General features: G+C 49.7%; 2 protein-coding genes across 3 annotated transcripts in view; one reads left to right on the top strand and one right to left on the bottom strand.

Moving 5' to 3' along the window:
- MAFK (MAF bZIP transcription factor K) overlaps positions 1-3,367 on the bottom strand; it is a 53,487-nt gene extending 50,120 nt beyond the window's left edge. The window contains exon 1 of the mRNA XM_073555172.1: positions 3,283-3,367. The gene's annotated coding sequence lies outside the window, so the exon portion shown is untranslated. The remainder of the gene's footprint in view (positions 1-3,282) is intronic.
- A 105-nt stretch (positions 3,368-3,472) lies between these two features.
- INTS1 (integrator complex subunit 1) overlaps positions 3,473-15,628 on the top strand; it is a 102,986-nt gene continuing 90,830 nt past the window's right edge. The window contains exons 1-6 of one of the 2 annotated variants that reach the window (XM_073555173.1): positions 3,473-3,605; positions 5,033-5,101; positions 5,963-6,253; positions 6,366-6,562; positions 7,988-8,125; positions 8,367-8,526. In XM_073555173.1, coding sequence (XP_073411274.1) covers positions 5,044-5,101; positions 5,963-6,253; positions 6,366-6,562; positions 7,988-8,125; positions 8,367-8,526 — 844 coding nt within the window. In that variant the 5' untranslated portion in view covers positions 3,473-3,605; positions 5,033-5,043. The other variant, XM_073555174.1, reaches the window with a different exon arrangement.

The raw sequence follows: 15,628 nt of genomic DNA on the forward strand, positions 1-15,628 counted from the left end.
CAAGCATCCATCAAACATACAGCAGCAAGTCTGAAAAATACTAGCGCATGGCAGAACAGCCATGCGTGCTTTTTTATACCAAACGGGACCTTCCGGAAATCTCCAAGGCTCCAAGAAGAGGAGCCAATAGGATTTGACACAGGACCTGAGCACCTGACTCCCGAACTCCAATGGGAGTTCGTCCCATGAACATACTCAGTTAAGGGAACAAAGGACTTAGCCTCTGGAGAGAGTTGTCGCAAGGCACTCTCCTCTGCAGCAGATGAAGTGCAGGAGACTGCAGAATGTGAGGGTCTAGATTTCAACATAGGAGAGGCAGAAATCTGACTCCTAACATGTATATTGTCATATACTATATATTACTTATATCATTCATTTTTTATAATAAATAAAATTTATACATTTACTGCTCTTTGGTCCTAACTTAACTCCTTAGATGCCACCACTAGTGATTTAGGGAAAGCCATCAGGGTGGCTCATCACCCCACCAGCATCACAATCTCTGTGATCACAGCCGATGGTTTGTCACGGCGGCCGAAGAGATAGAGATCAAAATGTCCAATGTGCTCCAAAATGGTACCAATAAACTGTCTACTTGTCACACATAAAAACAGGCCCTTACTCAGCCCCACTGTCAGAAAAAAAAAAAAAATAGTTCTCAGAAAACGGAGACACAAAACTTTTTTTCTTTTATAAAAAAAAAAAAAAAAAAAAAATAATATATATAGGGTTCAAGTTTGGTATGACTGGAAACACATGGATCTGGAAAATCATGTTATCATTTATTGCAAAATGAGTGGCATCAAAACAAACCCATAAACTAAAGAAATGTGAGGTTTTATTCAAAAATTTCAAGTTTATTTTTTTACCCGTTTCTCAATAGTCATAAATGACACCATACAAAGCATGTCACTATGAACAGCAATACTGATTCTGGATACAAGGAAAAATCTGAGACGCTTAGCACATAATTTGGCCAATTCATTCACCAACGACAAGGTGATCTCCAATCTGCTGGGTCCTAACCAGGGCTGTGGAGTCGGTAAGCCAAACCTGCGACTCCGACTCCTCAATTTCCCTTACACCGACTCCAACACATATTGCTTATATTTAAGTGAAAAATGTATTGTAGTACAATGTGAACCTCAGACATTTAATCATTTTTATGATCCAATAATCAAGATATTTAGATAGAACAGAATATATATTGGTGTACTACCCGGTTTTCATTCTTTTTGGTACAGATACGATATGGATAGACAGATGTGGATAAATGGATATATAGATAGAGCAGATTTCTAATCTGCTTTTGCTATTGAAAACATTATCTATGAGCTCAAAAACCTTTCAGGTGATGCGGTTTTTTAAAAAGCTGATCTGCTTTTGCAACTGAAAAACGTATCCTCAAAAAACGCAGCAAAAACGCTGTGTGTGAATGTAGCCTTATATCAGGAATATAACAGCCATTTATAGGACATTTCATAACTTTCCCAAATTCCTATGAAAAAATATTCAGCACATCCTGCATTGAATTACTGTACCCAATTTATTATATATTTTAGGAGTCGGAGTCGGTCCATTTTATACCGACTCCAACTCCGACTCCACCAAAATGAGCACCGACTCCGACTCCACAGCCCTGGTCCTAACATGTCTAGTGTGAATTCCTCCCTAACACGCGTTTCTCCTTTCCATTATCCCTCATCTTCAGCTTTTGTCCACTTCGGTCCATTTAGCTGCTGTTCACATCTTACCTGAATACAAAAATGCTTCTGTCTGTTTATTGTGTAAGATAAAGTTTATATTGATCCATTATAAATCCCCTTATATTTTATTTGGCTCTTGGGTCACATACTATCCTTCAACACGGTCTGGGGACTTTCTTAGGATTCTTTACATTTGGAGATCCTTTTTCATTTTTGGTTTGGTGATTTAGGCTTAGGGGTGCGTCCCGTTCAGCCACATGACATCTTTATAGGTTTATAATAATTTCATACTCACATGCTTTAGCACAACAGAGCGCAACTTATTCACAACGACAACTTGTACAACACCCAAAAAAAACAAACCGCCGCCTGCCAGAATGCCCCGCCAGAGGCAAACCGCCGGGGGTTCCCAGAATGCCCCGCCAGAGGCAAACCGCCGGGGGTTCCCAGAATGCCCCGCCAGAGGCAAACCGCCGGGGGTTCCCAGAATGCCCCGCCAGAGGCAAACCGCCGGGGGTTCCCAGAATGCCCCGCCAGAGGCAAACCGCCGGGGGTTCCCAGAACGCCCCGCCAGAGGCAAACCGCCGGGGGTTCCCAGAACGCCCCGCCAGAGGCAAACCGCCGGGGGTTCCCAGAACGCCCGCAGGAGGCAAATAGACGTCTCCCAGAATGTCCCGCCGGAGGCAAACAGACGTCTCCCAGAACGCCCCGCCGGAGGCAAACAGACGTCTCCCAGAACGCCCCGCCGGAGGCAAACAGACGTCTCCCAGAATGCCCCGCAGGAGGCAAACAGACGTCTCCCAGAACGCCCCGCCGGAGGCAAACAGACGTCTCCCAGAATGCCCCGCAGGAGGCAAACAGACGTCTCCCAGAACGCCCCGCAGGAGGCAAACAGACGTCTCCCAGAATGCCCGCCGGAGGCAAACAGACATCTCCCAGAATGCCCCGCAGGAGGCAAACCGACGTCTCCCAGAATGCCCCGCAGGAGGCAAACCGACGTCTCCCAGAATGCCCCGCAGGAGGCAAACCGACGTCTCCCAGAATGCCCCGCAGGAGGCAAACCGACGTCTCCCAGAATGCCCCGCCGGAGGCAAACAGACGTCTCCCAGAATGCCCCGCCGGAGGCAAACAGACGTCTCCCAGAATGCCCCGCCGGAGGCAAACAGACGTCTCCCAGAATGCCCCGCAGGAGGCAAACAGACGTCTCCCAGAATGCCCCGCAGGAGGCAAACAGACGTCTCCCAGAATGCCCCGCAGGAGGCAAACAGACGTCTCCCAGAATGCCCCGCCGGAGGCAAACAGACGTCTCCCAGAATGCCCCGCCGGAGGCAAACAGACGTCTCCCAGAATGCCCCGCCGGAGGCAAACAGACGTCTCCCAGAATGCCCCGCAGGAGGCAAACCGACGTCTCCCAGAATGCCCCGCAGGAGGCAAACCGACGTCTCCCAGAATGCCCCGCCGGAGGCAAACAGACGTCTCCCAGAACGCCCCGCTGGCTGTAATCCTGGAATAGCTTGGACAGCTGCAAAAACTACAACTCTCAGAAAACAGACACAAATCTGCAATGCTCAGCCACCTGCAAAAATCACAGCACCCCGCCGCCCTGCATCATGCCCATAGGAGCCGTCAGGAGTCGCACGCCAGAATATACCACTCCCTCTATTCTTGCCCTGTTCAGTAGGACTATTTGGAAACTCATGCTCCGCCCCCTTTTCATACCCAGCCAATGGCGGGCGGTTCCCTGCTCCAGGGGGCGTTCTGCGCGACTTCCTGACGTCATCAGGACGCAGCACCCGGAAGTAGCGGGTTGGTGCGCTGAGGCGCCGGAGCAGTGTGTGGGGGGGCTGACTCCCGGGAGCGGCTGCGGCTTCTTATACCGCATTCATATACCGCAGTGTGGTGTGTACAGCGTTTATACTTCCTCATGGCGTTTATTGTACGTTGTTTTGAGGTGGCGCAAGTTTGTCTCGGCGACCTGTGTTTGCATTGTCTCCGCATCTGTGACCGTGAGGGTCGTCATCACAGCGCTGTACCCCGGGAGCCATAGCCGCCTCATGGGAGTGTGTGTAGGGTGTGTGCACACGGTCCGGAGCAGCTGTGTATTGATGCAGCGTCCAGATGTGACAGCATAGTGGACGGGAGATCTAGACATCCCAGACGGACAGGCGGAGTGTCTTTACAGACCGCAGCATGTCACCCCTACAATGTATGGGACGCGGTGATCTGGACGGTTCAGTGATCACATGCGGAATCACCTGCGCTCAGTAGACGTCTGCTCCGGATCGTGGGCCCCAGCCATACTGGTGAGATGGCGGTATGTGCACTGGAGAGTCCTCACCACCAGCACTGCGGGGTCAGGGAGGAAGGGTCTGAGGAGCAGCTCTATCTGTCTGATCACTGGGACCCTGCTATCACTGAAGCAAGGGCGGTCTCTGCGTAGTGGGAGATGGTCTCTCTTTGGAGGATTGGGGGACAGTCTGCATAGCGGGGGGTGGTATCTCTCTGTGTGAACGATCAGGGGACGGTCTCTGCATATGGGGTGCTCTCTCTGTGTGGAGGAGTGGGACATGGTCACTGTGCGTAGCGGGGTGGTGTCTCTGTGGAGGATCGGAGACGGTCTCTGTGCATATGAGGGTGCCCTCTCTGATTGGAGGATGGTCTCTGTGTGGATGAGTGGGAGATGGTCTCTGTGCGTAGTGTGGGTGGCTCCTCTGTGGAAGAGTAAGCGACAGTCTGCATAGCGGGGGTGTTATGAGTGTCAAGGTTCTGGGGACAGTCTCTGTGCATAGCTGGGGAGGTCCCTCTGGAGGAGCGGGGGACTGTCTCTGTGCATAGCGGGGTAATCTCCTTGTGGAGGAGTGGGAGACGGTCTCTGTGGAGGAGCGGGGGACTGTCTCTGTGTAGCGAGGCTGGTCTCTCTCCGTGTGGAGGAGTGGGGGGCGGCCTCTGTGTGTAGAGGTCTCCTCTCTGGAGCCCTGGTGGTAGGGGGCATTTAAGACGCCCTGTGTTCAGAATCAGGCAGAATAAACCCTTTTCTCACAGTTAATATTTATCCCTTTTCCGCAGGATTGACAGCATGTGTCTGATTACTGGGGTCCCCCTTCCAGATCTTCAGCCATCACTAGAGCAGGGGTCCTTAGCTCATTCTCTGGACTGACACTGGCAGCCGAGTACAGTGCTTGGCGTTTTCATCAGCTCCACAGACTTTGGTCCTTAGGGTCCCCGGTTATCAGACATTTGTCACCTCTTGTACAGTAAAATAGCTCAGTACAGCGTTCTCATACATTCATATTCATTGTGCTTTTATTATTTTTTTTTCCCTTTAGTGTGAAATAAGATGAATCGCCCCAAGGCCACCGCCGTGCGCCGGCCAAGCGCCGCTGGAAAATCCTCAGGTATCTCACTTTTACTCCCCTCTGGGGCTGGCACAGTTCCAGAGGTGTTGAAACTGGCTCTCCCATGGATTGTGTGACACTGTTACGTCATACAATCCCTGCTTCAATCAGTGGCCACTTCACTCTCTTATCCTTGGATGTATCACTATGTCATGCAATCTCTGCTTCAATCAGTGGCCACTTCACTCTCCTATCCTTGGATGTATCACTACCTCAGACTGCAGCCACACTCACTTCCTCCAGATGTGTGTGATTTTTTCCAAATGTGGAGACAGTGAAGTGGCTGCTAGTTGGGTTCTTGTGACAGCAATATCACGCAATCCCCAGGAGACCCAGTCTAGACACCGCAGGATCGGAGATGATGTTGGGTATTATTATTTTAAGGTGTTATTATTTTACTAAGGGCATACATACGGATTGAGAAGGGGTTGTAGACAACAAAGTAAGAAAAAAAAAAAAATGAAACATTGAAGTGCTGCCACCTATTTATTTGCTGCAGCCACTTCAGCAGAAGAGTAAGGTCAGAAGAAACCTGTTTAGGAGGCAAGGGCCGGTCCCAGTGCTAGGACATGTATCTATCAAACATTTATGGCATATTTCATACTTATGCCATAAATCTCCAAGATGGGGATACCATCTAAATTAAATGGCAGCCATGGAGTGCTAATTTTGGGGGGGCAAATGAAGCAAGTCCTCCTCTCTCCATAACTACTTAGAAACAAGTTTCTCCCTGATTTAAGGCGATCACGTGACCCCATTGTCTTCTTTCACACAGTGCAAGGTTAACCAGTTAGCATAAATGTTGGTAGTAATTGAAGCTGACATCTATTTAAAGCATTGGTTTCTGCTGTGTATTTGCAGGTCATCCACCTCCAGGGGATTTCATTGCTCTGGGCACCAAGGGGCAAACTAGTGAATCCAAAGCCCCCCCTAATCTAATGAAGCCTGCTGCTCCTGGATTGACGTCAGAAAGGAAGCGTGAAGCCTCTTCTGCTTTGGCCAGCACATCAGCACTGACTGGACTCACAAAACGCCCAAAACATTCTTCCACCCCACCTTTAAGTGCATTGGGGCGTTTGGCTGAAGCGGCAGTGGCCGAGAAGAGGGCCATCTCCCCATCCATCAAGGAGCCGTCGGTTGTCCCCATCGAAGGTTCTGATCCTTATCTTCCGCATGTTCTATTTTTTAACTCTTTGTAGTCTTTATCTCAGCGCAGAAGCTTTAGCTCTTTGGTGGTGAACAATGTGGTCTTATTTCCCTGCAGTTGCCCCAGCGTCGTTGCTGGATGACGTTGAAGCTTCAGAGCAGGAGGGAAATGATGATCGGATCGAAGGTGTTCTCTGCGGAGCAGTAAAGCAGCTGAAGATGAACCGTGCAAAGCCCGACCCCACGTTGTACCTGAGTCTGATGTTTTTAGCAAAAATGAAACCAAATATTTTTGCAACTGAGGGTGTAATTGAGGTAAGAATTTCTCCAGTATCGAGTAATTTTCCTCCTCTTGTGCTCCGCAAGTTTTGTAATTTTAAGGACTAATGTCATGTCCCAAGAAAATGAAGGACTTTTCTGCTTGAAGGGTTCTTGGGGGGAGTTCTTCTTTTGCTGACTGGATGAGCAGGTCACCTCATATGGGAGCCAACCTACCGGCACCTCCGACACCCTGCTTATTTCACAGTATCAAGCAGGTGGTGCCAGCTGGACCTAGTAATGTCCGCCATGAGATGAATGGCACGTAACACGTGGATGAACCGAGTCTGCCAGGATGGGAGTTGCTTACTGACTGCAATCTGGCTCATAATTGGGGTCCCATTGGTGGGGATCCAAGGTTGGAGACTGTCATCCTCACAGGGCGTACGGTCAGGCATTATCGTCTAAAGCAATGGTGGGCAATTCATTTTCCCAAGGGGCCAGATGAGATCCTTACCGTTGTGGAGGGCCAAACTAACAGGCCAAAGTTAATTGGGTTTATAATTATTATTTTATATTTTTATCACTGTATATTGAGCAGCAGCTACTGATAATCCATCGTACAATGGGGCTTATTAGAACTTGTATTCTCACCTGCAGCAGATAATCAAAACCATATATTTTGCTGTTTTTATACAATGTATAAACCATACTGCTCCTATTATTCAGTCTTAAGTTTATTTTAAGTATAGATTTACCTTGAACAATGGTGCCCCCACACACAGTATGGCATCCCCACACACAGTATGGCGCCCCCACTCACAGTATGGCGCCCCCACGGCCCCCCAAACACACAGCAAGACATCTCCATAGCCCCTCAGCAAGTATGATGTTCCTACAACCCTGCCTCATACACAGTATGACGCCCCCCCAACAGCCCTTCAGACAAGTATTATGGCCTTCACATTTCCTCCACAGAAGAACTGACCAATAATTAAAATAGAAAACATCAAACTTCTCACCTTGATCCAGCCCTTATGCTGTCGTGGGCTGCATTTTTACTACGTTAAGTTTTCCATTATTGTATCAGAAGTGTTCAGAGGCAAGTGATCATTTTGTAACAAAGAAGGGTCACATGCAGCTCCAGACCCTGCCGCTCTCCTCGTCTCAACCATACATACAACAGTTTACCGAGGCGACTGATTGGACTGGGGAGGGAAGGGAGTCAGGTGAGTGAGAGGACATCACTCCCTCCACGGGGTCTCTATGTATGAGAAACAATCACTTCCCCTCCTGGCAGAGACCACTGAAGCAGAGTGGATGTGAGACCTAAATAAGATTTTTTTTTTTTTTTTTTTTTTCAATTTTGCAACAATCCTTTTCCTCTGGCCACATTTAGAAAAGAAAAGATGTGGAAAATCCCTTTAATGTTAAGGTTGTAGTAAAAAAAAAATGAATATCTAATAGAGTAATGTCCTGCAGGCCCTGTGCAGCCTACTACGAAGAGACGCCTCCATAAACTTTAAGGCCAAAGGAAACAGCCTGGTGTCGGTGCTGGCGTGTAACCTCCTGATGGCGGCCTACGAAGAAGATGAAAACTGGCCTGAAATTTTTGTCAAGGTGAGAGGGGGTTACATACTTTATGTGCAGAAAGTATACAATGATGGTTATTCCTTTTATAGAGGATTGTGGCTAAAAATGGGGGACGGATCGGGCAAGTGGTAAAAGCAAATTGTGCATAGGGAGGTAAAATTGTGTGTGATTGAATACGGCTGTCCCCCCTGCAGCTCGGTGTGTGTATATGCTATATCTATTGCTGCTTTGTGGTTTCAACACTTTTCTTGCTTGATTTACCTCTTAGGTGTATATAGAAGACTCCTTAGGAGAAAGGATTTGGGTTGACAGCCCTCACTGCAAAACATTTGTGGACAACATTCAGACTGCGTTCTGCACCAAGATGCCCCCAAAGAACATGGGATTGCAAGGAGACGCTGGGCGAATTGCCGGGGACCTGAGCGCTGGTACTGGCTCTATAATTTATACGCTAATTTACATATGTGCTATTTAAAGGGGTTATCCAGCGCTGCTCAATTCTGCATTGGAGGCAAGTGATGCCGATAAGACCCCATACACCTACCGAGACAATCAGCAGGTATCATCCATGTGACATGTTTGTGCACCACTCTTGCTGATTGTCTCGGCAGGTATGTGGGTCATAATCTCATCAGCACCATTTGAGTAATTGAACAGTGCTGGAAAATACTTTTAAGACTATGTTCACATGTTGCGTTTTTCCTGCAGGCAAAACCTGCTCACTTGGCAGTAAAGAAGCTGCTTAAAGGGAATCTGTCACCTATTTTTTGGCATATAAGATGCAGCTACCGACATCAGGGGCTTATCTACAGCATTCTGTAATGCTGTAGATAAGCCCCCGATGTAACCTGAAAGATAAGAAAAACGAGTTAGATTATACCCACCCGGGTCCGGTCCGATGGGTGTCGCAGGTCCGGTCCTGCACCTCCCATCTTCTAGCGATGACGTCCTCCTTTTTACTTCTGCCGCGGCTCCTGCACAAGTGTACTTTATCTACTCTGTTGAGGGCAGAGTAAAGTACTGCAGTGCGCAGGTGCTGGACTTCTCTGACCTTTCCTGGCGCCTGCGCACTGCAGTACTTTACTCTGCCCTCAACAGGGCAGATAAGGTACGCCTTGCGCAGGAGCCGCGGCAGAAGTAAGAAGGAGGATATCATCGCTAGAAGATGGGAGGCGCCGGACCGGACCTGCAACACACATCAGACTAGACCCAGAGTATAATATAACTCGTTTTTCTTATCTTTCAGGTTACATCGGGGGCTTATCTACAGCATTACAGAATGCTGTAGATAAGCCCCTGATGGCGGTGGCTGCATCTCATAGGCCAAAAATGAGGTAACAGATTCCCATTAAAAAAAGAAGGTTTTAGTGCGTTTTTTTTTGCTGCATTTTCATAGTCTCTTGTGCATGCTGATAAAGTTTAGTGCCCCAATAAAACCCACGATGCAACTTCCTTAGTTTTTTTTGCACCAAAACCTAGCATAACCTGATATCTGTGTTTTTCTCTATCGCTTCATTGGGGGACACAGGACCCATGGGGTGTATGCTGCTGCCACTAGGAGGCTGACACTATGCAAATAAGAAAGTTAGCTCCTCCTCCGCAGTATACACCCCACCGACTGGCGCTCAATTACTCAGTTTAGCTTAGTGTCAGTAGGAGGTGGACACGGGTCTTTCATTAGACCCTTATCTCCCTAATGTGCGTCGTTCCTTTTCAGGTTGCCGGAGGGATACAGAGTGAATAGTCACATCTGTATTCCCACAAAGAGACTATGAGTACAGCGTGTACTGCCACCCTGTATCCTCATATGTCTACCGGCCAGGAACACGTATGTACGTTCGCCTTCTGTCTCTCACCCACTCGCCTACCAGAGCCTGTTGGTGGATGGAGACACTGTCTGCAACTGGAAATAGGGTAAGTCAGGACTGCAGGAGGTAAGTATCAGCAGGCTGAACCCCTCTCTCCTTCCCATGATAGTATTCCTCCTGGGCGGTGGTGAACAGGCAAGCTTCCTTAGGCGGCATTACCTGTGTTTAGCGGCAGCGCCTCGGAACTGTGGTTCTCTTTAAGGCCTCCGCGCCGCCCCGCGTCCTCCGGCGGCCGCCGTTTCTAATTTAGGCCCCGGCTTCAGTTCGGGCCTAGTTCTGAGGCGAGGCCACGCCCCCATTTTCAGGCGGGCTTTTTTCTTCTGTGGAACAGTCTCGCCCGCCGGGCGCAGCCCACCGCTTCACTGAGGGCTAGAGGCGTTGCATGGGCCCGCCCACTCCTCCCAGTCGTCCTATAGGAGTGAGTGGAGTTTTCTTATGACCCTGACAGAGTGGTTAGCTCCGCCCCCTCTCTTGTGAGCTGATTCCCGCCCACAGCTTTCAGGAGCGCATTTTTTTACCTCACAGTTTTTACATCAGCCTGTCAGCTGCTCGTCTTCGCTTCAGCGTGCTGTGTACACAGTTTCTGTGAGTAGCTCTGCGCTGCAGACTGACACCCTCCTCAGCTCTCCGTCCCCTAACCGTCTGGCACTGTTAGTGAGTTAGCTCATACTGTAATGTCGAATTCTAAACCAATTCGCTCTGCTTCTTCCTCTGTGGTAGTCAGTCATTTTGCATGTTCTTCTTGCAAATGCAAGTTTCCATCAGGTCAGTCCTCTCCCCTCTGTCAGGACTGCAGCAAGCCCACTGAACCCACCGCCCAGGAGCCCCCGGTTGTTCCGAGTGACGTTGAGACCCCTATCCCAGGGTGGGCTTCCTCTCTGTCTCAATCTGTGGCGGAGCTCACCAAGGTGTCCCAGACCTTGGTGTCCGTACTGAATAAGTTGCCACTACAGGCTTCTGCAGGACCCAGCGGGTCACAGGATGCTCCGTTCGAGCCTGTTAATATTAGCAGCAAAAGAGCCAGACGGGAGCACCGGTCCGGTTCTTCTTCCCGTTCTGCATCGCCCCGTAGTCCGTCCAAACAGCCTCCCTTATCAAGATTTTCCTCCCCTGACCCAGGCGAGACTTTTTCGGATGGACCCTCCGAGAATGTTTTGGAGCTGGACTCGGACCAAATCGCTGATATGAGGGATATGATTCAGAATCTCATTGCAGCGATTAACCAGTCCTTCAATATCAAAGATTCTCCTGCGGAACCCGCGGACCAGGAGGTTTCTTTCAGACGGTCGAAACCACCTTCCAAGGTCTTCGCTCATCATTCAGAGTTCCAGAAGATTCTTTCAGAGAGAGAGAAAATCCGACCAGGCGTTTTCAAAGAGGAAAACGCCTTGAGGTGTTATATCCTTTTTTCGCTGGAACTCATTGCCGACTGGTCAGCTTCACCGGCTGTGGACCCTCCGGTTTCAAGACTACCTAACAGCACGGTCCTTCCGATTTCTGGGGGAGCATCTCTAGCAGACACTAATGACAGAGTCATAGAATCTTTTGCTAAGTCAGCCTTCGAAGCGGCGTCTTCTGTTCTAAGCCCGGTCTTCGCTTCTACTTGGGCTTCTAAGGCCATAGCGAAATGGGCTAAGGACCTCCGCCAAGGCATTTTGGCCGGAGACCAGCCAAAGCAGCTGGCAGATCTCGCCGACGAAATTTCGCATGCAGGTGAATATTTGGTCTCCGCCTCCCTGGATGCCGCATCCTGCGCAGCTCAGGCATCAAGCAACTTGGTGGCTATTAGACGAACAGTTTGGCTTAAGGCTTGGCAAGCGGGCTTATCGTCAAAAAAGTCCCTCACCAGTTTACCGTTTCAGGGATCGCGTCTTTTCAGCGATAGGCTGGACCAGATCATTAAGGATGCCACTGGGGGCACAAGCTCCCTTCTTCCCCAGTCAAAATCTCATCGGCCTCCTCCGAAACGTCAGTATCGACCCTTTTGGTCTTTTCGTTGCTTCACGACAGCAGATACGTCTTCCCACCAGCAGAGGCCTCAACCGCGCCAAGATAGAAAAAGAGTCTCCTTTAGGCCCACTCCTTCCTGGCGATCTCATTCTTCCCAGGGTAGATCTACCAGAGCTAGACCTGGAAGATCTTCCTCCGCATGACTGGAAACAGAACACCGGAGCATACTCCCAGGTGAGCGGCCGTCTTCTTGCCTTCAGGGACGTCTGGCTTGCCTCGGTGGAAGACGCTTGGGTCAGGGAAGTTGTATCTTCAGGATACAAAATAGAATTTGTTTCTTGTCCTCGGGATCGATTCTTCGAATCCCGACCCCCGAAAGACCCCGCCTTGGTGCCGGGTTTCTTTACAGCCATCGACTCTCTTCTCAAGTCGGGAGTCGTTGTTCCAGTACCAGAAAAAGAGCGATTCACAGGTTTCTATTCGAACCTGTTTGTAGTGCCGAAAAAAGGAGGCACGGTTCGGCCCATTCTGGACTTAAAACTACTGAACAAAAGGGTCCGTCTGCGACATTTCAGGATGGAGTCCCTTCGTTCAGTAATCGCTTCCATGGAGGCACAATAATTCCTGTGCTCCATAGACCTTCAAGACGCCTATCTACATGTCCCAATCTTCCTGGGTCATCAAAAGTTCCTGCGTTTCGTGATACATCAGGATCACTTTCAGTTTGTCGCCCTGCCGTTCGGGCTCGCCACCACTCCCAGGGTTTTTACAAAGATCATGGCAGCGTTGATGGCCATTTTAAGGATCAGAGGTCTTGTGCTCTCCTGTACCTCGGCGACATCCTCATCAAAGCTTCATCCTGGCCCCAGGCTCTCGAAAGTCTGACCATTGTCTGCGACACTCTTGCTCGATTCGGGTGGATCATCAACACAAAAAAGTCCTGCCTAGTTCCAACACAACGCCTTGTGTTTCTAGGCATACTTTTCGACACTCGTCAGGCAAAGGTCTTCCTTCCCGACGACAAGAGAGTAACTCTTCAGCGGGATGTTCATTTGCTTCAGGGCCCCCGAATCATTTCCCTCCGATCAGCCATGAGAGTTCTAGGGAGGATGGTTGCAACGTCGGAGGCGATTCCCTTCGCCCAATTCCACTCAAGACCGCTTCAGCGGGCCATTATGTCGCAGTGGAACAAGTCTGTCTCCTCACTGGATCATCCAATCCGACTCTCATTTCGGGTCAAGCTGTCCCTCAATTGGTGGCTAACATCTCCTCTTATTGCCCAGGGCAGAACGTTCTTTCCGGTACATTGGCAAGTGGTGACGACAGACGCCAGTCTCCTGGGCTGAGGTGCAGTATTTCGCCATCTCACAGTACAGGGCCGTTGGTCGAGGCAGGAAGCGTCTCTTCCGATCAACGTCCTAGAGATACGGGTTATTTTCCTGTCCCTGATTCATTGGGACAAGCTGCTCAGAGGTCTGCCAATCCGGATTCAGACAGACAATGCCACAGCGGTGGCATATATCAACCACCAGAGAGGGACTCGGAGTTCCTCGGTGCTGGTCGAGGTATCCAAGATACTTCATTGGGCAGAAATGTCAGTTCCAGCGATATCCGCCGTACACATTCCGGGTGTGGAAAACGAGGCCGCCGAATTTCTCAGCCGCAAAGGCCTCGCGGCAGGGGAATGGTCCTTGCATCAGGAAGTCTTCAGATTTGCCTTCGTTGGGGTACTCCGGACGTGGATCTAATGGCGTCCTGCCTGAACAAGAAAGTTCCACGGTTCGTATCCAGGGCCCGCGATTCCCTCGCGGTGGGCGCCGATGCTCTGACCATTCCCTGGTCACAGTTCACACTCCCCTATCTGTTCCCTCCTCTTCCTCTTCTTCCCAAGCTGTTGAAGAAGATCAAGGCAGAAGAGGTACCAGTCATTCTCATCGCGCCGGATTGGCCCAGAAGGTCTTGGTTCGCGGACATCGTCAACCTTCTCGCGGACGCTCCTTGGACACTTCCAGACAGACCAGATCTGCTGTCTCAGGGTCCGATTTACCACCCCAATTCTCGGTCGCTCAATTTGACGGTGTGGCTATTGAGACCGCGGTACTGAAAAAGTCAGGGTTTTCAGATCGGGTAGTTCACACAATGATCCGGGCTAGGAAGCCTTCGTCTTCCAAAATATACTATAGAACATGGAAGGCATATTTTCGTTGGTGTGAGTCCAATCGCGTTTCTCCAATGTCTTTCTCGCTTCCTTCTATTCTAGCATTCCTCCAGGTAGGCCTGGACGGGGGTCTGGCCCTTAGTTCTCTAAAGGGGCAAGTTTCGGCGCTTTCAATTCTTTTCCAGAAAACGCTATCCTCTCGGCTGCAGGTAAAGACCTTTACAAGGGGCGGCCCATGCAGTTCCTCCGTATCGGGCTCCAGTGGATCCCTGGGATCTCAATTTAGTCCTAGAGGCTTTACAAGGTTCCCCCCCTTTGAGCTTCTCAAGGAGGTTTCTCTATCTCTTCTCTCTTGGAAAGTGGCCTTTCTAGTGGCCATTACTTCCATCCGACGTGTCTCGGAGTTGGCTTCTCTTTCTTGTCAACCTCCTTTTTTAGTGATTCACCAAGATAAAGTTGTTCTACGGCCTCCACCGTCCTTCCTTCCCAAGGTAGTATCTTCTTTCCACTTGAATGAAGACATCGTTCTACCTTCTTTCTGCCCGGCTCCAGTTCATCCCCGGGAACGCTCCTTGAGCAGACTAGAACTGGTCAGGGCGACGAAGGTCTACTTGGCTAGAACCGATGCGTTTCGGAAGACAGACTCGCTTTTCGTCGTCCCAGATGGGGCTCGAAAAGGCTTGTCGGCCTCCAAGGCGACCATTGCACGCTGGATCAGATCGGCTATCTTAGAGGCTTACCAGATAAAGAACAGAGTGCCCCCTTCTGGGATTAAGGCTCACTCCACTCGGGCAGTGGGCGCATCCTGGGCTGTGCACCACAGGGCTTCTGCGATGCAGCTCTGTAAAGCTGCAACTTGGTCCTCTGTTCACACTTTTGTAAAATTTTACAAGGTCCACACCTATGCTTCGGCGGATGCCAGCCTAGGAAGAAGGATCTTGCAGGTGGCGGTGGTGAGTCTGCTGACCTGATGGAAGTTTTGTTTCCCACCCCAGGGACTGCTTTGGGACGGTCCATGGTTCCTGTGTCCCCCAATGAAGCGATAGAGAATTTTGGTTGCTTACTGTAAAATGTTTCTCGGAGCCTTCATTGGGGGACACAGCACCCTCCCATGTTTTCAGCTTCTGTACTTTGTTCTATGTAATATAGTTCTAGTTGAATTGTTGGTTTACTCTATATTCTATTGCTTCTCCTACTGCTTTCTCACTAACTGAGTAATTGAGCGCCAGTCGGTGGGGTGTATACTGCGGAGGAGGAGCTAACTTTCTTATTTGCATAGTGTCAGCCTCCTAGTGGCAGCAGCATACACCCCATGGGTCCTGTGTCCCCCAATGAAGGCTCAGAGAAACAGATTTTACGGTAAGCAACCAAAAATCCTGTTTTTGCTGTATTATTCGACTTGCTCATTGTTTGCTATGGGTGAGAAAAGGCTGAAAGTGACGTGCTGCAGTTGTAAAAAATGCAGCAGTTTTCCAATTCAGTCGAGAAAAAAACCCAAAGTGTGCGCATGAGATTTCTGAAATCTCATTGGTTTTGCTGGTAGTGTAAACGCAG

Source organism: Dendrobates tinctorius, unplaced genomic scaffold (genome assembly GCF_039654945.1).
Source record: "Dendrobates tinctorius isolate UK_male_01 unplaced genomic scaffold, ASM3965494v1 ptg000222l, whole genome shotgun sequence".
In the NCBI taxonomy this organism is placed as follows: domain Eukaryota; kingdom Metazoa; phylum Chordata; class Amphibia; order Anura; family Dendrobatidae; genus Dendrobates; species Dendrobates tinctorius.